Source organism: Schistocerca cancellata, chromosome 7, assembly GCF_023864275.1.
Source record: "Schistocerca cancellata isolate TAMUIC-IGC-003103 chromosome 7, iqSchCanc2.1, whole genome shotgun sequence".
NCBI classification, from domain to species: Eukaryota; Metazoa; Arthropoda; class Insecta; order Orthoptera; family Acrididae; genus Schistocerca; species Schistocerca cancellata.
Genome location: NC_064632.1, coordinates 331575033 through 331599847, shown reverse-complemented (window position 1 = coordinate 331599847; position 24815 = coordinate 331575033). Strand labels below are relative to the sequence as shown.

The following is a 24815-nucleotide window of genomic DNA, read 5'->3' as shown; positions in this document are numbered from 1 at the left end:
GAACAGCAGAGGTCCCAGGATGCTTCCCTGGGGAACACCTGATATCACTTCAGTTTTACTCGATGATTTGCCGTCTATTACTACGAACTGCGACCTTCCTGACAGGAAATCACGAATCCAGTCACACAACTGAGATGATACCCCATAGGCCCTCAGCTTGATTAGAAGTCGCTTGTGAGGAACAGTGTCAAAAGCTTTCCGGAAATCTAGAAATACGGAATCAACTTGAGATCCCCTGTCGATAGCGGCCATTACTTCGTGCGAATAAAGAGCTAGCTGTGTTGCACAAGAACGATGTTTTCTGAAACCATGCTGATTACATATCAATAGATCGTTCCATTCGAGGTGATTCATAATGTTTGAATACAGTATATGCTCCAAAACCCTACTGCAAACCGACGTCAATGATATAGGTCTGTAGTTCGATAGATTACTCCTACTACCCTTCTTAAACACTGGTGCGACCTGCGCAATTTTCCAATCTGTAGGTACAGATCTCTCGGTGAGCGAGCAGATGTATATGATTGCTAAGTAGGGAGCTATTGTATCAGCGTAATCTGAAAGGAACCTAATCGGTATACAGTCTGGACCTGAAGACTTGCCCGTATCAAGCGATTTGAGTTGCTTCGCAACCCCTAAGGTATCTACTTCTAAGAAACTCATGCTAGCAGCTGTTTGTGTTTCAAATTCAGGAATATTCCGTTTGTCTTCCCTGGTGAAGGAATTTCGGAAAACTGTGTTCAATAACTCCTCTTTAGGTACTGACTGCGTCTTGCTGCTTGTGTACTTTACATACGACCAGAATTTCTTAAGATTTTCTACCAAATTTCGAGACAATGTTTCGTTATGGAACCAATTAAAGGCATCTCGCATTGAAGTCTGTGCCAAATTAAGCGCGTCTGTAAATTTTAACCAATCTTCGGGATTTCGCTTTCTTCTGAACTTCGCATGCTTTTTCCGTTGCCTCTGCAACAGCATTCGGACCTGTTTTGTGTACCATGGGGGATCAGTTCCATCTCTTACCAATTTATGAGGTATGAATCTCTCAATTGCTGTTGCTAATATATCTTTGAATTTGAGCCACATCTCATCTACATTTGCATAGTCAGTTCGGAAGGAATGGAGATTGTCTCTTAGGAAGGCTTCTAGTGACACTTTATCCACTTTTTTAAATAAAATTATTTTGCGTTTGTTTCTGGTGGATTTGGAAGAAACGGTATTGAGCCTATCTACAATGACCTTGTGATCACTAATCCCTGTATCAGTCATGATGCTCTCTATTAGCTCTGGATTGTTTGTGGCTAAGAGGTCAAGTGTATTTTCGCAACCATTTACAATTCACGTGGGTTCGTGGGCTAACTGCTCGAAATAATTTTCGGAGAAAGCATTTAGGACAATCTCGGAAGATGTTTTCTGCCTACCACCGGTTTTGAACAAGTATTTTTGCCAACATATCGAGGGAAGGTTGAAGTCCCCACCAACTATAACCGTATGAGTGGGGTATTTATTTGTTATAAGACTCAAATTTTCTCTGAACTGTTCAGCAACTATATGATCGGAGTCTGGGGGTCGGTATAAAGAGCCAATTATTAACTTAGTTCGGCTGTTAGGTATAACCTCCACCCATACCAATTTGCTCGGAGTATCTACTTTGAATTCACTACAAGATAAACCACTACTGACAGACACAAACACTCCACCACCAATTCTGCCTAATCTATCTTTCCTGAACACCGTCTGAGACTTCGTAAAAATTTCTGCAGAACTTATTTCAGGTTTTAGCCAGCTTTCTGTATCTATAATGATTTCAGCTTCTGTGCTTTCTGTTAGCGCTTGAGGCTCAGGGACTTTCCCCGCACAACTACAACAATTTACAACTACAATTCTGACTGTTCCTTGATCCATTCACGTCCTGTATTTGCCATGCACCCTTTGAGATTGCAGCCCACCCCATACTTTCCCGAGGGCTTCTAACCTAAAAAACCGCCCAGTCCATGCCACACAGCTTCCGCTACCCGTGTAGCTGTCAGCTGAGTGTAGTGAACTCCTGACCTATTTAGCAGAACCCGAAACCCCACCACCCTATGGTGATAATATGTTTTATAGGCATGGTAAAGACAAACATCTAGAAGCTGAATGTGTCCAATGGTTCCAGGCAGTACAAATTATGTCACATATTTTTCAAGATGGATAGTTTGCCCTAAAGGAGTATGATTTTTACACACAGAATGGAAATCAAGCAAAAGCATGTTATTTTGACCAGCCATTGGCCAAAAGCAGTGCTCATACCATAGTTGTAGTTCTCTTCTGCCCTTTTTCACACTCTTGCTTGCTGTGATGTAAATATTCACTGCTGCTCTTGCAAGATCACGCGCACAAGAAAGACTTGTAGGAGGCAGAGCACCTCCACTTCTCACAGTTCGATTTTTAACTTTCCAGCAAATTTACCATCCACACCAATAGTTGTGTACAACTGCATTAAGACATCGATGTTAGTTGATATTGATACAACTCTCTTGGTACCTTTAATTTCCAGGGTTGCTTTCATATGCATTTGCAGTTCAAATCCTGATTGGTTTGAGCTGAAAACAAATTCCTTACTGAATGATGGGCTAAGTTTGTTTATCTCATCTACAGATTTTGGAACCAATTCTGCAGTTTGCTGGGCTTTGTCAAGTTGATGCTTTCTTTGAAATTTTGTTGTCTTATGTCTTCCAATAAACTAAAAAAAGAGTGGCAGACTGACCAGATCAGCTTTAATTATATTAAATTTTAAGTAGCTCATATTCATTGAATTAAAGGGAGCCATTTTCATCTTCCAGTTGTTGTGATCCTTTACCCCAAATTCAAAAAGCATTTTTGAACACCAGAAACATATCCATTGACACCATATTACAGAAAAATTTAATTTTTGCATAGTTGTACAAGAGCAGAACAGAACAGATCTTGCTCATTCCCACAAACTTTTGTGAACTGCACTGTTTACTCTAAATAATTTTCTCTGTTAACAGGAGGATGGGGAATAAAAGAAAATTGGCGTTGGGGGAAAATTGAAAGGAATATTTTATGCTGATTTAAAAAAAAGTATGTGTCATAGTTGTTGTTGTTGTGGTCTTCAGTCCTGAGACTGGTTTGATGCAGCTCTCCATGCTACTCTATCCTGTGCAAGCTTCATCATCTCCCAGTATCTACTGCAACCTACATCCTTCTGAATCTGCTTAGTGTATTCATCTCTTGGTCTCCCTCTACGATTTTTACCCTCCACACTGCCCTCCAATGCTAAATTTGTGATCCCTTGATGCCTCAAAACATGTCCTACCAAACGATCCCTTCTTCTAGTCAAGTTGTGCCTCAAACTTCTCTTCTCCCCAATCCTATTCAATACCTCCTCATTAGTTACGTGATCTACCCACCTTATCTTCAGCATTCTTCTGTAGCACCACATTTCGAAAGCTTCTATTCTCTTCTTGTCCAAACTAGTTATCGTCCATGTTTCACTTCCATACATGGCTACACTCCATACAAATACTTTCAGAAACGACTTCCTGACACTTAAATCTATACTCGATGTTAGCAAATTTCTCTTCTTCAGAAACGCTTTCCTTGCCATTGCCAGTCTACATTTTATATCCTCTCTACTTCGACCATCATCGGTTATTTTACTCCCTAAATAGCAAAACTCCTTTACTACTTTAAGTGTCTCATTTCCTAATCTAATTCCCTCAGCATCACCCGACTTAATTTGACTACATTCCATTATCCTCGTTTTGCTTTTGTTGATGTTCATCTTATATCCTCCTTTCAAGACACTGTCCATTCCGTTCAACTGCTCTTCCAAGTCCTTTGCTGTCTCTGACAGAATTACAATGTCATCGGCGAACCTCAAAGTTTTTACTTCTTCTCCATGAATTTTAATACCTACTCCGAATTTTTCTTTTGTTTCCTTCACTGCTTGCTCAATATACAGATTGAATAACATCGGGGAGAGGCTACAACCCTGTCTTACTGCTTTCCCAACCACTGCTTCCCTTTCATGCCCCTCGACTCTTATAACTGCCATCTGGTTTCTGTACAAACTGTAAATAGCCTTTCGCTCCCTGTATTTTACCCCTGCCACCATCAGAATTTGAAAGAGAGTATTCCAGTTAACATTGTCAAAAGCTTTCTCTAAGTCTACAAATGCTAGAAACGTAGGTTTGCCTTTTCTTAATCTTTCTTCTAAGATAAGTCATAAGGTCAGTATTGCCTCACGTGTTCCAACATTTCTACGGAATCCAAACTGATCTTCCCCAAGGTCGGCTTCTACCAGTTTTTCCATTCGTCTGTAAAGAATTCTCGTTAGTATTTTGCAGCTGTGACTTATTAAACTGATAGTTCGGTAATTTTCACATCTGTCATCACCTGCTTTCTTTGGGATTGGAATTATTATATTCTTCTTGAAGTCCGAGGGTATTTCGCCTGTCTCATACATCGTGCTCACCAGATGGTAGAGTTTTTTCATGACTGGCTCTCCCGAGGCCATCAGTAGTTCAAATGGAATGTTGTCTACTCCCGGGGCCTTGTTTCGACTCAGGTCTTTCAGTGCTCTGTCAAACTCTTCACGCAGTATCTTATCTCCCATTTCGTCTTCATCTACATCCTCTTCCATTTCCATAATATTGTCCTCAAGTACATCGCCCTTGTATAAACCCTCTATATACTCCTTCCACCTTTCTGCCTTCCCTTCTTTGCTTAGAACTGGGTTGCCATCTGAGCTCTTGATATTCATACAAGCGGTTCTCTTCTCTCCAAAGGTCTCTTTAATTTCCCTGTAGGCAGTATCTATCTTACCCCTAGTGAGACAAGCCTCTACATCCTTACATTTGTCCTCTATCCATCCCTGCTTAGCCATTTTGCACTTCCTGTCGATATCATTTTTGAGACGTTTGTATTCCTTTTTGCCTGCTTCATTTAGTGCATTTTTGTATTTTCTCCTTTCATCAATTAAATTCAATATTTCTTCTGTTACCCAAGGATTTCTATTAGCCCTCGTCTTTTTACCTACTTGATCCTCTGCTGCCTTCACTACTTCATCCCTCAGAGCTACCCATTCTTCTTCTACTGTATTTCTTTCCCCCATTCCTATCAATTGTTCCCTTATGCTCTCCCTGAAACTCTCTACAACCTCTGGTTCTTTCAGTTTATCCAGGTCCCATCTCCTTAAATTCCCACCTTTTTGCAGTTTCTTCAGTTTCAATCTGCAGTTCATAACCAATAGATTGTGGTCAGAATCCACATCTGCCCCAGGAAATGTCTTACAATTTAAAACCTGGTTCCTAAATATCTGTCTTACCATTATATAATCTATCTGATACCTTTTAGTATCTCCAGGATTCTTCCAGGTATACAACCTTCTTTTATGGTTCTTGAACCAAGTGTTGGCTATGATTAAGTTATGCTCTGTGCAAAATTCTACAAGGCAGCTTCCTCTTTCATTCCTTCCCCCCAATCCATATTCACCTACTCCTCATAGTAGCCTCCAGTATTAGCTTTATCTTTGGAATATGTGCATAGAAAGTAAATTCAAAAGACAGACAGTTATTTTGTAAGAATACTTTTCCTGCTGAGCTACAGCAATGAGCAAAATATTTGTAGGTGTTTGAAATAAAAATATCCAACTTAACAATAGCTCTATCTGGTGCAAAGGTATTCATCAAGCTCCCATCTAACACAAACCAAGAGATTGGAAAGCCCTACCAGTTAAAAAAGAAACAGCTTTATTAGTTATATACCTTGTTAGTAACTTTTTTTACACATTACCTGAATATCTAGACTCCAGTATTGAAAAGTTATTTTAGCTACATGATAAGCAGCATTGTTTATTGTATAGCTTCATAGTAAGATTTCAAAATGGTACAAAGATTCAAAGATTGGCAACTTACTTTAAATGTTCAGAAATATAAAACCGTGCATTTCACAAAATGAAAAAAAAAAAAATGTAGTATCCTATGACTATCATGTCAATGAGTCACATTTGAAATCGACCAACTTGTACAAATACCAGTGTAACACTTTTTAGGAATATGAAATGGAATGATCACATAGGCTCAGTTGTGTATGAAGCAGGTGGTAGACTTTGGTTTATTGGTAGAATACTGGGGAAGTGGAGTCAGTTTACAAAGGAGATTGCTTACAAATCACCTGTGTGACCCTGAGCCATTCTAGAATATTGTTCAATTGTGTGGGACCTGTACCAAATAGGACTAATGGGGAATATTGACTGTATACAGAGAAGGGCAGCACAAATGGTCGCAGGTTTGTTTGACCCTTGGAAAAGTGTTACAGAGATGCTGAAGAAACTGAATTGGCAGACTCTTGAAGATAAATGTAAACCATCTGGAGAAAGTCTACTAACCATGTTTCAACAACTGGCTTTAAATGATGATTCTACAAATATACTACAACCCCCTATGTATCCCTCACATAGAGATTGCGAGGACAAAATTAGAATAATTATCACACACACAGAAGCATTCAGTCAGTCATTCTACCCATGCTCATGTGTGAATGGAATGGGAAGGAACCATAATAACTGGTACAATGGTATGGGCTATACTCCACACTGGTTGGCAAAGTATGGATACAGATGTAAAACTATTTTATTTAAAAAACATTGATGTAATCCAGTAAATAATAAGTTATCAATAAGAGATAAGCTCAGCTCTTGGACGTAACTGAAAGGGCTGCATTTTTTCAAAGTAGCAGCTTCTTTTTTTTCCTTTTTCAAGGTGGTTACTTCCTTCCAGTTTACTACATGAAATGTAACTTGGACAAGTGTATCATTAAGCATTATAGTGATCATTTACCGGTAATTGATCAATGCATGGAGCACAATAATACATAAGCAAGAGTCTTTCCATGGCCAAAGGAGTGTGCATTTGGATATCTGTATACTTGTGTGTGTAAGAATGACGCACTATTGCTGGAAAAAGAGTAGTGCTCAAAAGTTAGTTTGAATACTGTTTTATGTTATGTTTTTTCTGTGCTCCAGGAACTGATCGGCTACAGGCTAGTGGTTGCCTTTCCTGTGTTTTATGTATTGCTTCATCCATGAATTTTCATTATTGTTAAACTGCTTATTGGACTCACTTCCTTCCCATACCCTTTTACCTTTGTTACTGTCTCTCTTTACTTATGTACAACTCATTGCTCATTCTTTATTCCTTAATATTTCTATACTTCAATCTTCTCTACAGTAAATGCCTACAAAAAACATACTGGCCACCCTCTGTTGCAAAATCTGAATGATTCCTGTTGCAACGACCCACCACATTAAATAGTACCTTGCTACAACTACCTGCTCTCATGACAACACCCTTTTTTCAAACTGTTTTTAACATATTCTTCTCTATTGACTGATGCTGCCCAACTCGGCTGTTAGCAGATTGTACATGTTTACTTTATTTATGCTCTCACTGTACAAGTTTCTTACTGTGGTGTGTATCAATTTGCAATCAGACTTATTTATTTATAAGTGCCCCCACTACTTCCTGCTTGTTTAAATCATTTTCTGAACTTCCTACTGAACTATCCCAATAGGACATAACATTCATTTCTGTTATAACACTTCAAACATAAAATTTCACCTTTGTACATTCCACCTTTTTTTTAACAAATCTTCAATAAGCCGTCTTGTTCCACAACCATCAGACCATGAATCCCTGCTCATTCTACCTTCACCAATTCTGAAAATTCTCCTTTGCCCTCGCAAAACTCCCTCTTTCTAAAATCACGTGTAGCTCATGGTATCCCATCTAATGGGCTTACCATTAAAATTAGCATTAGAGTCTTGCAATGGCCACAGGAGTGGACATTGGTGTGTGTGTGTGTGTGTGTGTGTGTGTGTGTGTGTGTGTGTGTGTGGCCGTGTGTTCTATTGATGGAAAAAGAGTTAGTGCTCAAAAACTAGTGTGAAAGTTGTTTTGTGTTATGTGTGTCTGTGCTTCACACATGGATTTGCTATAGTTGAGTGGTTGCCTTTCCTGTATTTTATGTATTGTTCCATCCAGGAATTTCCATTATTGTTATAGTGATAGTTTATTATTAAGACAGTGTACACATTACATTCCAGTGAGTTGCTTGTAGTTTGTTAATGTGTACCTTGACTTACTCAATGTCCATGCAAGTTCCTTTCTTGGTGGGATAAACATGATGAATAAATGAATGAGAATATATTAACCCAGAGGGAAGGAAGACCTCAGCACTTCCAAACTGTCAGATGGCATCCTAGGTTTTCAACAACACTGACTCAACCAGATCCCTCACTTATTTGATTGTCACACAGAAAAACATTTGGAGAATGTAGAACAAGGCAATAGGCATGTTTGCACTGTGGACACACTGCGTATATTGTGTAATAATGCGAAGAAAGAAGAGGAATGTTCAACAACTACATACGGCAAGATGGGAAGTAACAGGGCAGTTCTGTGTGCACCAGTCAACTGCAAATGACTACATCTAACCTGCAGGACAAAGCGCATTGCTGTATCCTGGTTGTAGTCACTCTCCAATGTGATGCAGTCATTCTCCACTACTGTACAGTGGTTGTAGCTGCTCGCTCAGCTGTCAAAATCAAAATCAGAAAAACATAGTGAGGAGACCATCTATGGACATCTCAAACTCCCAGGACAAGGACTGTGAACATAACATCATTAACCTGTAACATACAACCTAGGTGACCTAGTATGGATTTTTACATATGTGCAGAAGGCCACACTGTCAGAAAAATTATTTTATTATTGAGACAGTTTTGTGCTCTCATAGTGTATAAAGCAATTTCATGTTTACCTATACAGTTCTAAATTTCATTTGATTACTGATCATAAACCTCTGGTTTCTGTTTTCCATCCTTTGGCATCTTTGCCAGACAAAGAGGCCCATTGCCTGCACTCCACAGGACAACAAGCTAATGTGGAGCTCTTTCTTGGTTGTTGATTAGCCCTGATCCAGCATCTGATCAGGATAAAATGTCGCGTTTCCATTTAGATGTTGAACCTTGGATCATTTTCCCCATTACCAGTTTTGTATTTTTACAGCTGTCACGGCCAATCCTGTCTTACATCAGATTGTTCATTATGTCCACTGTGGCTAGTTGAATAAACCACCAGGCCGAGTGTCAGTTCCCTCCCATAATTATTCTAATTATTGTGCTCTCCACCTTTGCGTACTTGTTCTTGATAGTGAGTTACTGTTGGCTACCGAAGAGTCGATGCCCAGGGTTGTGAGTCTATCCGCACTGTGGCGGGATGTCATGTGCTATCTCCTCCAGGAGATTTTAGCTGGGTATTGACAATGACCATGTGTGTTGTGCCAGCCTGCCCACAGTGTGCCTCCCATCGAGCAGCACTACTCGTCTGTCTCTTTCCTGATTGCCCCCCCCCCCCCCCCCCCCTGCTGATTTTATGGGTCCCTTTCTTAACTCCTTTTGGCCTATAATAGTTGACACTTTCTCAAAATTTCCTTATGTGTTTCACTGTCTGTCCACATCCATGACAGCTATTGTCAAAGCCCTTGCGAAGATTTTTTCAATTGAAGGATTGCTGCATACGTTTCTGACAGACAATGGCCCACAATTTTGTCTCAGAATTTTGAAAATTTTTATACAAAGAGTGGCACCCAGAATGTTACGGCCCCTCCATTTCATCCTCAGTCCATCTGTAAGGAAGGCGGTGTGGCTGGTCTCTCCATTCAAAATTTAGATGAAAAAATATGTCCCAATCTTCTCCCAAGAAAGCCGTCAATAGGTTCTTGAGCTCATATAAATTCACTCCAGCTGCCAACAACAGCCAGGCAGAGCTGCTTCAAGGCTGCTGTCCCCATACACTGCTTCATCTACTCTGGCCGACACCCGGCCACCTGCTGGTGTCTGCCTAGCAGCAGTTCTCTCCCGACTTCGCCATTTAGTACTGTTGATTTGGCAAGTGCCCTAAGTGGATACCAGCAGTTATACATCACTGCTGGGACCACCACCTATGCATTGTGCACACCTTTGATGGCTCATTGTCATGACAGTATGACTACTTCTGTCCACACATGACCTACCGTGTGCCGGAAACTCCGCCACCCCAATGGCTGTCTACACCGTCTGTGCTGCCCCCCCCCCCCCCTCGTGGCATGATGCACACACCTTATGGCTCCTCCACTCGCTTTGTTCTGGTTGCTGGCACCACTGGGCAGAGTGGTCAGCACTGGGCCGCCTCCATCTCTGCAGCAGCTGTCACTGCTACAGCCACCACCACCACCACCACCACCACCACCACCTATGTGTTCTCTGCTGCCTCTGTCAGTGCCTGCCCAGATACGGGACATGACATATACATGGTGAACAATTTTCCCTAAGGAGGAAGGAGTGTTGTAACCCTATACAATGAGCGTATGTATACTTCACTGTTAGACTGTGCTTTAATGTACTCTTGGTTACACATGTTTGTACTGGTTACTATGTCATTCAGTGTCTTAGTATATTCCTTCATAAGGGAGCGGAATAAAGTTGGTTGGTGGGAATTCTGATATTGTGTTTGTGACATTACAATAGTGCCAAGTATTTGGAAGGAAATACAGACCACACTCGTCTGTGATAAGGGTAGCAAGAATGATCCACAAATCTTCCATGTAATATACTTGACATCCATGTGCTGTACAATCTTAGAACATTCTGAGCTCAAACATAATTAAGTATCTCAAACAGAATGATATCCTCCATGCTAACTAGCACGGATTCCAAAAACATTAGTTGTGATATCCAACTTGTGTTTATCTCATATGAAATCCTGGAAACTAAAGAGCAAGGCAGTCAGGTGGATGCAGGATTTCTTGACTTCTGACAAGCATTTGACTCAGCACCTCATGTATGCTTATTATCTAAAGTACAATCATGTAGGGTATCAAGTGAAATCTGTGGCTGGATTGAAGATTTCTTGGTAAAGGGGTGCAACATGTTATCTTGAATGGAGAGTCATGACAGCTGTAGAATTAACTTCAGGTCTGTCCTATGGAAAGTGTTGGGACCTTTGCTGTTCATTAATGACCTCGTAGACTATATTAGTAGAATCCTCAGACTTTTTACAGATGTAGCAGTTATCTGGAATGAAACACTGTTTCAAGAATCTGCATAAGTATTCAGTCAGACCTTGTTAAGATTTCAAAGTGCTACGAAGATGTGCAACTTGCTTTAAATGTTCAGATATGTAAAATTGTGCACTTCATGAAACAAAAAAAATGTAGTACCCTATGATTATAATATCAGTGAGTCACAGTTGGAAATGGTTAATTCGTACAAATACCTGGATTTAACACTTTGTAGGGATATGAAATGGACTGTTCACATAGGCTCAGTCATAGGAAAGGCAGGTGGCAGACTTCACTTTATTGGCAGAATACTGGGAAAATGCAGTTAGTCTACAAAGGAGACAGTTTACTAATCACTAAGTGCCACGTCTTTCATATTGCTCAAATGTGTGGGACCAATACCAAATAGCGCTAGTAGGGGATAATGAGCATATACAGAAAAAAATAGTGTGAATGGTCACAGGTGTGTTTGGCCCATGGGAGACAGTCACAAAGATGCTGATAAACTGCACTGGCAGCCATTTCAAATTCCAAGAAACAGCTTTAAATGATGAATCCTGCAATGTACTACACCCCCTATGTATTGCTCCTTCAGGGATTGCAAAGACCAGATTAGACTATTTACAGCATATACAGAGGCATTTAAGTAGTTATTCCTCCTGTGTTGAAAATGTAACTGGAATAGGAAGAAACCCTGATAACTGCTACAATGGAAGGTACCCTCAGTTATCTCTTCACAGTGGTTTACAGAGTATGGATGGAGATGTAGATATGGCAGTGGACTGAACTCTTAGTAGAGTCACAGCCAGTGTCACAACTATACAACAAGGTCAGCATCCATGCAGCAGTCAGTTACCACTTGACAATGGCCTAGGTGCACTCAGTTGAAAGCTTGTTGACCTATAATGAGTTGAAGAAGCTTGAATCCCCAGAAGATTTTATACAGTCTTCCTTCATGATTCTTAAATGAAGGGGTTGCAGTGATTAAATTGCACTCTTTACAAAATTCTGCCAGCAGCATCCCTTCATTTCTTTCTCATGGCTATGTTCTCATTCTGTTTTTCCTTCTACTTCTAAGCAGTTGTGTTATCATAAAGTTTTTGAGATACCATTCTATTTTATATGTTCCAGGGTAAAACCTAGGTCTCATACTGCTACAAGTTGTGTGCTGTTTTTTCATGGTTATTTTCTGCTATGGCTTTGGATTATTAGTGTGTCCCTAAGATATTTGTGGTTTATCATCCAGATTACTAGTGTTCCATTGTACCTGTCACCATTCTTTATCATTTTAGGGGACATTGTGAAAGGATTAGCCTCAAAAAATTCTCAAGATCATGAAAGAGCTATACGGAAAGCAGATCTTTATCTCCGGTCTGATGAAAAAGAATTTGACGAAGATGGCATTTTCACAAAACTGGATAAGACAGTTGTGAACAAGTGTCATATAAATGACAGTGATGGTGAAACCATGAGTGTAGGTAAGAAAACTCATGACTACATAACCAATATATAGGTCATTACTAGCTTTGAAGATTTTTATGTGTGAATTGTTTACACAACAGAAGAAAACATTGTTAAGCTTCCAGGATGCATCTTTTGCTCTGGAGCAGAGTGAAAACATCTTAGCAGCTAAGTTCTGAGTTCAAGTTCCAGTCTAGTACTCAATTTTAATCTGCCAGGAACCTACATTCTTACACTTACTTTTTGCTTAATTAGCTGCATTTCATATGTTAGAGTTATGCCCACAATAAGGTTTTCAAAATAGTGAGCATTATTGACAGTGGTAGTTGAGGTTTTCAGACAGGACTACTACTTCATTGAGGTGATAGATTATTCATAAAGAGCCATCTCTTTAGCCAAATGATAAGGTTTTGGGAAACTGTTAGCACCAGTACATATGGAGAAAAGGCATGTTGTAATGCCATATGAAATCCTGAAGTATTGGTACTTTGATGCCTTACTTGTGACTGTGAGGGTAAAATAAATGTAATTTAGGCTCATACAGAAGTGGCCACACAATTGTTTTTCTGCTACTCTATCTGCTAGGGAATAGAAGGGATAATAGTGATAATAATACAGTACCTACAGTTGAAAATGGAGTATAAATGTAAAGAAATATGTAGGTTAGTTGGTTTGAACTTTTGAAGCATTGCCATTACCTTCACAATAAACACTTACTGTTCAGAGAAATCACCACTCAATACTGAAATGTCAACCTGTCAGGCACAGTATATTTTTCATGATTCCACAGGACATACAGATAAGATTTATATAATAAGCAGCTTTGGAGGATAATATAAATTGATATTTACTGTATATTTTAGCCTCCAACAACAGTTTGGAAAATAATATGGATTGAGGACAAGAATTTACAGTAAAGGGAGATGAAGGTGACGTGTCAATATCCAAGGCATTTGTGACATTTCAGGTGGAATACTCTGTCTTTACATCTTATTCTCAAGAACTAGTTTCCACAGAAACTTATTTTCTAGTGGTATAATATAATGGCTTTCACAGTTTTTATTTGTAATAGAGGGAGTAAACGTGTTCAGAATATAATCTGGTTGCTCCATAAACTGTAATTACAAACTATATTGTAATGGAGTTATTCAATGGCATGTATTTTATAGAAGTGACACTTCATTATGTTTCTAGGGAAATTAGTTTTAGAGATTGCTGTAGGTATTATCATCTGTGTTTTATGTGAATATGGTAAGGAAGGCAAATACAATATTGGTCAACCAAATTTTGTTTACAGACTGTTTTCTTCTGAGGCAAATCTTGATTATGTTAGTAATAGGACATTAAGTCTCAGGCTGTTCATGACTGTAATAATAATAATAACTGCCTTGTTGATATTGGACATAGTATTTAACATAAAATGACTCCAAATGTTTGTGCAAAACATTCAAAAACCATGATGATAATCTGATAGTATGGTTAGAAATTAGCACAGCAGACATACACACCTCCATGTTGTATGAAATGGTTCTTTGACTGTTAATAAGTTTACAGACAAGATTTTCTGACCCTTTTCCTGCCAAGTACTGTTGCCACAGCTAATACTTTTCTTTTTGAGGATGACAAACATGTCTCCATAAAACTCAGATTTTTGGGTGGCACACTACAGGATAAAAGTTGCTCTCAGATGCCATTGCAAGTGAGCTCCTTAGGTTTGGACATGCCCATGTTTCACTTGGAAGACATAATAGCTCTGGGAACACTGAAATTGAAAATAAATCATTGATATGTTTTACTGCTAAGACATCTGATGGGGTGCGACTTCCAACTTCACCTTTGGTTCAAAAACATAAATTAAATTAGTGAACTGTTTTCTGTTAAAAAGAAATATTTATACCCTTAACGAGAATTTATGTGAGAATGAAAAGCAGACATTAGCTTTTACTTATCTCTTTGTTGAGATGTGGCAAACCTTTTTTATTGTAAAAGTTTGTATTTTGGTGTTTCTCTCTCTTCAGGGTTCCGCTGTGCTGCAAGTACTTTCAATTAGCTGGGTTGTATGTTTCGAGAAGTTAAAAAATATATCTTTATTTATTAATTTTAATGAATAGTATCGATGACTGTGCATACACACATTTTACTGACTGATTGTGCCACTTACTGACTCGTACTCATATGTACCTTGACAAAGTTACTGACTTAGTAATTTTTTGTACTGACAGTACCAACTGAGATATTTATAAATAATTACTATTATTTTTGAAATTTTACGTAATATTACATTTGTATGATAACAAATGATTTTTCATATTGACATTGAATGTATGTTGCATATGGATGAATGTTTACAAATACATTACATGGCATAAAAAGTGACTACCTGAATCTCTTCGTGTCATCCTGTACCATTGGTCATAGACTAGCAGCAGCAGGACCAGGGAATTACTGTCCCATGCGTAGGCCGCTATTAACATCACAACACAAACAACTGTCTTTGGAGTGGTGTGATTAGGAAGCATGGACTGCTAATGAGTGACATTGTGTTCAGCATTGAATTGTGATTCCGCACTAGCCCAGATGATCATTGTTGGCTAGTTTGATATGTTTTGGAAATGCACAGCAGTGTTACTCATTGCATCATGATGTCCGGAGCCCTTTAGGCTTCACTTGAGGTCACAGCTGGTAGTGACTGAAGGAGCTCTAATTGCACAATGGTACATCATGAACATGCTGCATCATCATGTGTTACCTCTCACATGACAGCATTGTGGTGCCATTTTTCAACAGGACAATGCTTTTTGATACATGGCATCATGTTTCTATGAACAGTCTGCATGATGTTGAGGTATTCCTGTGACTGGCGAGATTCCCAGATTTGTCCCTAATAAAAGATGTGGGGGACCATGTTGGATTTCACTTCTGTCCAATTGACATGTCCAGAACATCTCATTTCATTCATTTTCATTTTCATTTTATTATCTTCCTGTATATCATTCACATGATGTAGGAATTGTCACAACAAAGTTATCATACTAGTACAAGTACTACAGACATAATGATGGAATATAACTTTCAAGGCATTTTTTAAAAGTACAAATTTAGACATATAAATTAAAATTTTTGGCAATAAATTTGCACTCAATCAAAGTACTCATCTACGTCATAGAAAGTTTTGCTTAAAAGGTAATTTTTAAGCTCAGTCTTAAATTTTACTTCATCTATTATTGCCTTCATGTACACTGGCAGAGCATTGTAGAGTTTTATTCCAAAATAACTTACATGCTTTTGGGTTTGTGTTGTCCTTACCCTTTCTACATACAAATTCTTACGAGTTCTAGTATTATAATTATGGCAGTCCTCATTTGTACGTAGATTTTTCATATGTGCTCTTGTGCACAGAATGCTTTTAAAAATATACAGTGATGGTATTGTGAGTATTTGCAGTTCTTTGAAAAGGGGCCTACAATGAGTTCTTGGAGAGTTATGTGTTATGATTCGTATAGCTCTTTTCTGAAATTTGAAGATATCTGTTAAGCTTGATTTAGTTTTACCCCAGAACACTATGCCATAAGACATGATGGACTGAAAGTAAGCAAAATACACTAGTCTAGTACAGTCTGTGCTGCATACTCTAGATAATATCCTCAATGTAAAACATGCCGAATTGAGCCAGTGGGATAAGTACTTGAGATGGTCTTTCCAGCTTAAGTTTTGATCAATGTGCATGCCCAAAAACTTTGTGGATTGTACACCCTCTATCTTCTTATCCATTAGTTTTAACTGGAGGTCCATATCTTGAGTTGCTTTGCCATACTGTATATAATTTGTTTTACTTAGATTAAGTGTTAACTCATTAGCATTAAACCAATGTTGAATATATTTCAGGACTATATCAGTTGTGGCCCCCCCCATGAACCATGGACCTTGCCGTTGGTGGGGAGGCTTGCGTGCCTCAGCGATACAGATAGCCGTACCGTAGGTACAACCACAACGGAGGGGTATCTGTTGAGAGGCCAGACAAACGTGTGGTTCCTGAAGAGGGGCAGCAGCCTTTTCAGTAGTTGCAAGGGCAACAGTCTGGATGATTGACTGATCTGGCCTTGTAACAATAACCAAAACGGCCTTGCTGTGCTGGTACTGCGAACGGCTGAAAGCAAGGGGAAACTACGGCCGTAATTTTTCCCGAGGGCATGCAGCTTTACTGTATGATTAAATGATGATGGCGTCCTCTTGGGTAAAATATTCCAGAGGTAAAATAGTCCCCCATTCGGATCTCCGGGCGGGGACTACTCAAGAGGATGTCGTTATCAGGAGAAAGAAAACTGGCGTTCTACGGATCGGAGCATGGAATGTCAGATCCCTTAATCGGGCAGGTAGGTTAGAAAATTTAAAAAGGGAAATGGATAGGTTAAAGTTAGATATAGTGGGAATTAGTGAAGTTCGGTGGCAGGAGGAACAAGACTTCTGGTCAGGTGACTACAGGGTTATAAACACAAAGTCAAATAGGGGGAATGCAGGAGTAGGTTTAATAATGAATAGGAAAATAGGAATGTGGGTAAACTACTACAAACAGCATAGTGAACGCATTATTGTGGCCAAGATAGATACGAAGCCCACACCTACTAAAGTAGTACAAGTTTATATGCCAACTAGCTCTGCAGATGACGAAGAGATTGAAGAAATGTATGATGAAATAAAAGAAATTATTCAGATAGTGAAGGGAGATGAAAATTTAATAGTCATGGGTGACTGGAATTCGAGTGTAGGAAAAGGGAGAGAAGGAAACATAGTAGGTGAATATGGATTGGGGCTAAGAAATGAAAGAGGAAGCCGCCTGGTAGAATTTTGCACAGAGCACAACTTAATCATAGCCAACACTTGGTTTAAGAATCATGATAGAAGGTTGTATACGTGGAAGAACCCTGGAGATACTAAAAGGTATCAGATAGATTATATAATGGTAAGACAGAGATTTAGGAACCAGGTTTTAAATTGTAAGACATTTCCAGGGGCAGATGTGGACTCTGACCACAATCTATTGGTTATGACCTGTAGATTAAAAATGAAGAAACTGCAAAAAGGTGGGAATTTAAGGAGATGGGACCTGGATAAACTGAAAGAACCAGAGGTTGTACAGAGTTTCAGGGAGAGCATAAGGGAACAATTGAAAGGAATGGGGGAAAGAAATACAGTAGAAGAAGAATGGGTAGCTCTGAGGCATGAAGTAGTAAAGGCAGCAGAGGATCAAGTAGGTAAAAAGAAGAGGGTTAGTAGAAATCCTTGCGTAACAGAAGAAATATTGAATTTAATTGATGAAAGGAGAAAATATAAAAATGCAGTAAATGAAGCAGGCAGAAAGGAATACAAACGTCTCAAAAATGAGATCGACAGGAAGTGCAAAATGGCTAAGCAGACATGGCTAGAGGACAAATGTAAGGATGTAGAGGCTTATCTCACTAGGGGTAAGATAGATACTGCCTACAGGAAAATTAAAGAGACCTTTGGAGATAAGAGAACCACATGTATGAACATCAAGAGCTCAGATGGAAACCCAGTTCTAAGCAAAGAAGGGAAAGCAGAAAGGTGGAAGGAGTATATAGAGGGTCTATACAAGAGCGATGCACTTGAGGACAATATTATGGAAATGGAAGAGGGTGTAGATGAAGATGAAATGGGAGATACGGTACTGCGTGAAGAGTTTGACAGAGCACTGAAAGACCTGAGTCGAAACAAGGCCCCTGGAGTAGACAACATTCCATTGGAACTACTGACGGCCTTGGGAGAGCCAGTCCTGACAAAACTCTACCACCTGGTGAGCAAGATGTATGAAACAGGCGAAATACCCTCAGACTTCAAGAAGAATATAATAATTCCAATCCCAAAGAAAGCAGGTGATGACAGATGTGAAAATTACCGAACAATCAGTTTAATAAGCCACAGCTGCAAAGTACTAACATGAATTCTTTACAGACGAATGGAAAAACTAGTAGAAGCCGACCTCGGGGAAGATCAGTTTGGATTCCGTAGAAATACTGGAACACGTGAGGCAATACTGACCTTACGACTTATCTTAGAAGAAAGATTAAGGAAAGGCAAACCTACGTTTCTAGCATTTGTAGACTTAGAGAAAGCTTTTGACAATGTTGACTGGAATACTCTCTTTCAAATTCTAAAGGTGGCAGGGGTAAAATACAGGGAGCGAAAGGCTATTTACAATTTGTACAGAAACCAGATGGCAGTTATAAGAGTCGAGGGGCATGAGAGGGAAGCAGCGGTTGGGAAGGGAGTGAGACAGGGTTGTAGCCTCTCCCCAATGTTATTCAATCTGTATATTGAGCAAGCAGTAAAGGAAACAAAAGAAAAATTTGGAGTAGGTATTAAAATCCATGGAGAAGAAATAAAAACTTTGAGGTTCGCCGATGACATTGTAATTCTGTCAGAGACAGCAAAGGACTTGGAAGAGCAGTTGAATGGAATGGATGGTGTCTTGAAGGGAGGATATAAGATGAACATCAACAAAAGCAAAACGAGGATAATGGAATGTAGTTGAATTAAGTCGGGTGATGCTGAGGGTATTAGATTAGGAAATGAGACACTTAAAGTAGTAAAGGAGTTTTGCTATTTGGGGAGCAAAATAACTGATGATGGACGAAGTAGAGAGGATATAAAATGTAGACTGGCAATGGCAAGGAAAGCGTTTCTGAAGAAGAGAAATTTGTTAACATCGAGTATAGATTTAAGTGTCAGGAAGTCATTTCTGAAAGTATTTGTATGGAGTGTAGCCATGTATGGAAGTGAAACATGGACGGTAAATAGTTTGGACAAGAAGAGAATAGAAGCTTTTGAAATGTGGTGCTACAGAAGAATGCTGAAGATTAGATGGGTAGATCACATAACTAATGAGGAAGTATTGAATAGGATTGGGGAGAAGAGAAGTTTGTGGCACAACTTGACCAGAAGAAGGGATCGGTTGGTAGGACATGTTCTGAGGCATCAAGGGATCACCAATTTAGTATTGGAGGGCAGCGTGGAGGGTAAAAATCATAGGGGGAGACCAAGAGATGAATACACTAAGCAGATTCAGAAGGATGTAGGTTGCAGTAGGTACTGGGAGATGAAGAAGCTTGCACAGGATAGAGTAGCATGGAGGGCTGCATCAAACCAGTCTCAGGACTGAAGACCACAACAACAACAACAACAACATCATTTGTGGTGGTTAATGATTTTTTATCATCACTTATAATTATGCTAGTGTCATCTGCGAACAACATTATTTTGGTAGAAATATTAGGACCTGTTAACAGTGGTGGGCCAGCTTACCTTGGGATAGGAATAGGACGGGATACAACTGCTGTAAGACACACTTCCCAACTGAAACAGTGCATTCACCTGGGCCAGAGGGGTTGCAGTGTCATACTGGTAAATGGGGTCATACTGATGAGTTCTTTGTAAATTTGACTTAATTTTGTAATCACTGAAATAACATCATATACCCTCTCAACCCATTTCATTTTCTCCTCCCCTTTTGGGTGCTTAACTTACAGATGGTGCAACTTACAAATTTTTACTTAAATATATGAAAATAATTAACAATTTATTTTGTAAATTATATCAAATGCTTGCAATTGATATAAAAGCAGCAGAACCAACAATATTTCCTCATATATCATAATTTAATTAATTTTACAGGAATCAGTTGTGTAAAAAAGCTGTTTTTAGGGTTCCATACCTGAATCGGTAAAAACGGAATCCATATAGTATCTATTGCTGTCCATATCTCTGCCTGTCTGTCTGTTAAGACTACTTGTTCTCAGGAACAGCTTGAGGCATAAAGTTTAAATTTTATCAAATACAGTCTGCAGTCCCTTGGTGGGGCAAAAAAATTAAGCTTCTAAGTCAATGCAGTGAAAAGTAATGGTCATTTGTCTTACATATTTTGATGCCCACAAACTCACTCATTAAAACCTAGAGATGGTCTATCTATATACAGTGAAACCTCGTGTAATGAGCATAATTCGTTCCAGAATCTTACTCGTACTGCGAAACTCTTTTTAAGCGCGACAATTTATCCCATATAAAGTATGTAAAATACGATAATGCATTCAATGCAGAAAAAGTACTAAAAGTTTTATCTTATTCATGCCATTTATTCAAAGAAAGGTATACATACAATATTATGTACTGTATTATTCGCAATACTTAACTAATTCTTTTTTACTAGGAAGTTATCTATAGGCATTTGTTTCTGCTGATGCTTCAACACTTGATGAAAATGCAACACAAGATCATCAACAAATAAATTTGTAGTGTGCATAGCCACTGCTGTATTAGGGTGATGATTTTCAGTATATGGTGCAACTGACTCCCATACTTTCAGCATTTCTCTTATTGTGCCAGAAGATTGCTACTTTGCTGTTACCTCCTCCACCTCTTTCTCCTCCTCCTCCTCTAGAGAACTCCTCTCCACAACTTCCTGCTGTGAAGCAAACTGCAACTCCATAAGCTCTTCGGTGGTCATTTCTTGGCTGTGATCTTTTACAGGCTCATTGATATCATTGTTGTCCATTTCTGGTCCCATACTCTCATTCAAAGATACAATCTCATTGACTATAGGCTCCACTGGCACTGACTCAGATGCTTCAGAGTCACATTCCACAACACACTCAGGCCAAAGCTTCTTTCAGGCAGAAGTGAGAGTTCTCTTGGTAATGCCTTACCATGCCTTTCTGGTCATCTTGACGGAGGCAACAATGTAGAAGTGATATTTCCAAAACTCTCTGAGAGTGAGATTGGCAGTTCATGTCAACTCAAAGCAATGGTCAAAGAGTACCTTAGTGTACAGCTTCTTAAAGTTAGAAATAATCTTCTGGTCCATAGACTGGAATAACAGAGTGGTGTTGGGAGGCAGAAATTGGATTTTGATGAACTTAAATTCTTTGATGGAGTGGCAGATTCATCTCAGCAAATATTTTTTCACTGAAGGACCAAACATTTCATTGATCCTATCACAAAAATGATCATGTGTCACCCAAGCCTTGTTGTTGGACCTCCACATCACATTTAACTGTTCATCTGGACTTTACACTTCTTTAAGGCTCATGGAGTTCCTGAATGAGTTTTCAAATCACCATTTGCATTGGCACAGAATAGCTGTTTGAGATGGTCTTTCATTGGCTTGTGACCAGGCAATTCATTCTCCACTGCTGTTATAAGAGGTACGCTTCGACATCTTTTTCCAGAATAGACACATCTCATCACAATTAAAAATCTGTTGCGGCAGATAACTGTCAGAATCTACAACTAGTAAACTGTCATTTGACCTCAATCTCATCTTATTCTCATAGGGCCAACTGCACCAACATTGACTAAAAATTAACTGCAGTCAAGTTGGCATTAAACCCTGGTCAATGCAAAATTCAGTGGCACCAACCTCACTCAATTAAAGTTAATTGAGGGAGTTGTCATGGTCAAAGTTTAGTGGGATTGGAGGGTCGACTATCTTGAATTGATTGCAATTAAAATAAAGTAAACACATAACGCGGGGGTGCATTTTGATGTTTTAGATGGCATAGAGGATGAAGAAATGTTATATGTTGTCCATGTAGATAATCATCACAACTGTGTTGGTGCACTTGTGGAAAGCAGAAATCCTTTCAAAGATTATGAAGATTCCATTTTTCTAAAGAAATAACGTGGTGGGTATCAGGTCAAATCTATGATAGGTTGGACTTTATATATCTAAAAAGAAAGATGATGAGACTTACCAAACAAAAGCGCTGGCAGGTTGATAGACACACAAACAAACACAAACATACACACAAAATTCTAGATTTTGCAACCAACGGTTGCCTCGTCAGGAAAGAGGGAAGGAGAGGGAAAGACAAAAGGATTTGGGTTTTAAGGGAGAGGGTAAGGAGTCATTCCAATCCCGGGAGCGGAAAGACTTACCTTAGGGGGGAAAAAAGGACAGTTATACACTCGCACACACACACATATCCATCCGCATATACACAGACACAAGCAGACATTTGTAAAGGCCTTTTCTGGATCATTAGGAGTATGATTAGGATCATTTTTCTTCGTGGCAAAGTGATATTTCCAGCAGAGAGTACGGGTGTAGGACAGTAAATCTTTGACGAGGGCTGTTTGGTTAAATCTGGGAGTGGGGCTGAAGGTGAGGCCTTTGGATAGGACAGAGGTTTCGGATTGGGAGAGAGGTTTGGAGGAAAGGTTAACTACTGAATTGGGGTGTTGTGGTTCCAGATTGTGTTGATTGGAATTTTGAGGTTTTGGAGGGAGTGGAGCCAGAAGTGGGAGATTGAGTAGATGGGAGAGACTGGGTTTGTGTGCAATGAGAGGAGGTTGAGGTTTGCTGGAAAGGTTGTGAAGGGTGAGTGAGTTGCCTTTCCGGAGGTGGGAAACCAGGAGATTGGATAGTTTTCTAAGGTGGAGGGTGGCATGCTGTTCTAATTTGCGGTTGGCCTGTAGGAGGATGCTCTGAACAACCGGTGTGGATGTGGGAGAGGAAAGATTGAGGACTTTTATTAAGGATAGGAGTTGATGGGTGTGTTGATTGGCTGAGTGGATGTGTAGGTGAAGTATTAGGTGGGTGAGGGCAATGGATTGTTCGGTTTGGAACTGGTATAGGGACTGATGGAAAGAAGGGTTGCAGCCAGAGATGGGAACTTTAAGTGTGAGGCCTTTGAGGGTGATGCCAAATGTCAGACAAGCCTGAGAAAATAAAATATGGGAGTGTAATTTGGCTAGGGCGAAGGCATGTTTGCGGAGGGAATGTAAATAAAACTTAATGGGGTCGTTGTGGAGGTGGTGTGAGGGTGACATGGTACTAGAAGGTGGAAAATGGAACACGAGGCTGAAATGAAAATGAAAATAAATATAAAAATATATGGGGAGAGATAAAGGTAAAACTAGAAAGCAAATGGAGATCTGGTGTGAAAAAAGGTGAAAAAGGGTTGGTTAGAGCTGGGCTATGTTGATCCTGTGTTGAACTTGTGTAGGTAGATAATTATGTGCATAAAGGTTAGGTGGTTGTGTTGCCGCCAAAACACGTTAAAGGGTGGAGAAATACGGGAAAATTTCGATAAAACTATGTGAGGATGTATTAAAAGGAGTGGTTTGGTGGTGGCAGATTATGGAAATGAAGCTAACAATTGTCTGATGAAGAAATAATGACGTTAAAACCTGTGGGAAGCGGCTAAAAATGATCGGTGATGTGAGAAAAACGGAAATGGAAATAAAGCAAAAGTTATTAAAACTAGCCGAAAAGGTTGTTTAATAGCTGAAAGGAACTGTTTGTGAACTGGAAATGGTGGATTTTATAGCAGCGGTAGTGTTGAAAGCGGAAAAAAATTTTTTGGTTATGGTTTGGAAGTGGGTTACGTATTATTACGTATTATTGAGTATATATCGGCGGGATAAAATTGTATACTGGATTACGGTAAAAAAGGAGAAGGTGAATAGAAAGTGAAACTGCTGGCAAAAACAGAAGGAGGAAATAAGACGACAGAAAAGACTACGAAATGTTACAGTGACAATAACAATAACAATAACAAACGTGATTGTTGGGTTCAAATTAATGATATGAATATAATAGAGGGAAACATTCCACGTGGGAAAAATATATCTAAAAAGAAAGATGATGAGACTTACCAAACAAAAGCACTGGCAGGTCGATAGACACACAAACAAACACAAACATACACACAAAATTCTAGCTTTCGCAACCAACGGTTGCCTCGTCAGGAAAGAGGGAAGGAGAGGGAAAGACAAAAGGATTTGGGTTTTAAGGGAGAGGGTAAGGAGTCATTCCAATCCCGGGAGCGGAAAGACTTACCTTAGGGGGAAAAAAGGACAGGTATACACTCGCACACACACACATATCCATCCGCATATACACAGACACAAGCAGACATTTGTAAAGGGGGGGGGGGGGGGTTAATCAGTGAACTTTGTAGATATTGGTTTGAAAGTGTCACCATTTGGTTTGAAAGTGTCACCATTTCTGCCAGAACTATTTTCTGGGGTTCAGTTCTGTTTAGGTCACTATTTTTATTTGTTTCTTGTTAAATAATGTTCCAGATAGATTCTGAATCGAAATCAACATCTACATCTATGTCTATACTCTGCAAACCACCATGAAGTGCATGGCAGAGAGTATGTCCCATCGTATCAGTTATTAGGGTTTCTTCCTGTTCCATTTGTGTGTGGAGCACAGGAAGAATGATTGT

The 24815-nt window shown here is 39.4% G+C and overlaps 1 protein-coding gene across 2 annotated transcripts in view; it reads left to right on the top strand.

Annotated features, from left to right (window-relative positions):
- LOC126092051 (tetratricopeptide repeat protein 12-like) overlaps window positions 1–24815 on the top strand; it is a 128104-nt gene that overhangs the window by 22552 nt on the left and 80737 nt on the right. For both annotated transcript variants that reach the window (XM_049907458.1, XM_049907459.1), the window contains exon 2: window positions 12399–12584. In XM_049907458.1, the coding sequence (XP_049763415.1) occupies window positions 12399–12584 (186 nt within the window). The remainder of the gene's footprint in view (window positions 1–12398; window positions 12585–24815) is intronic.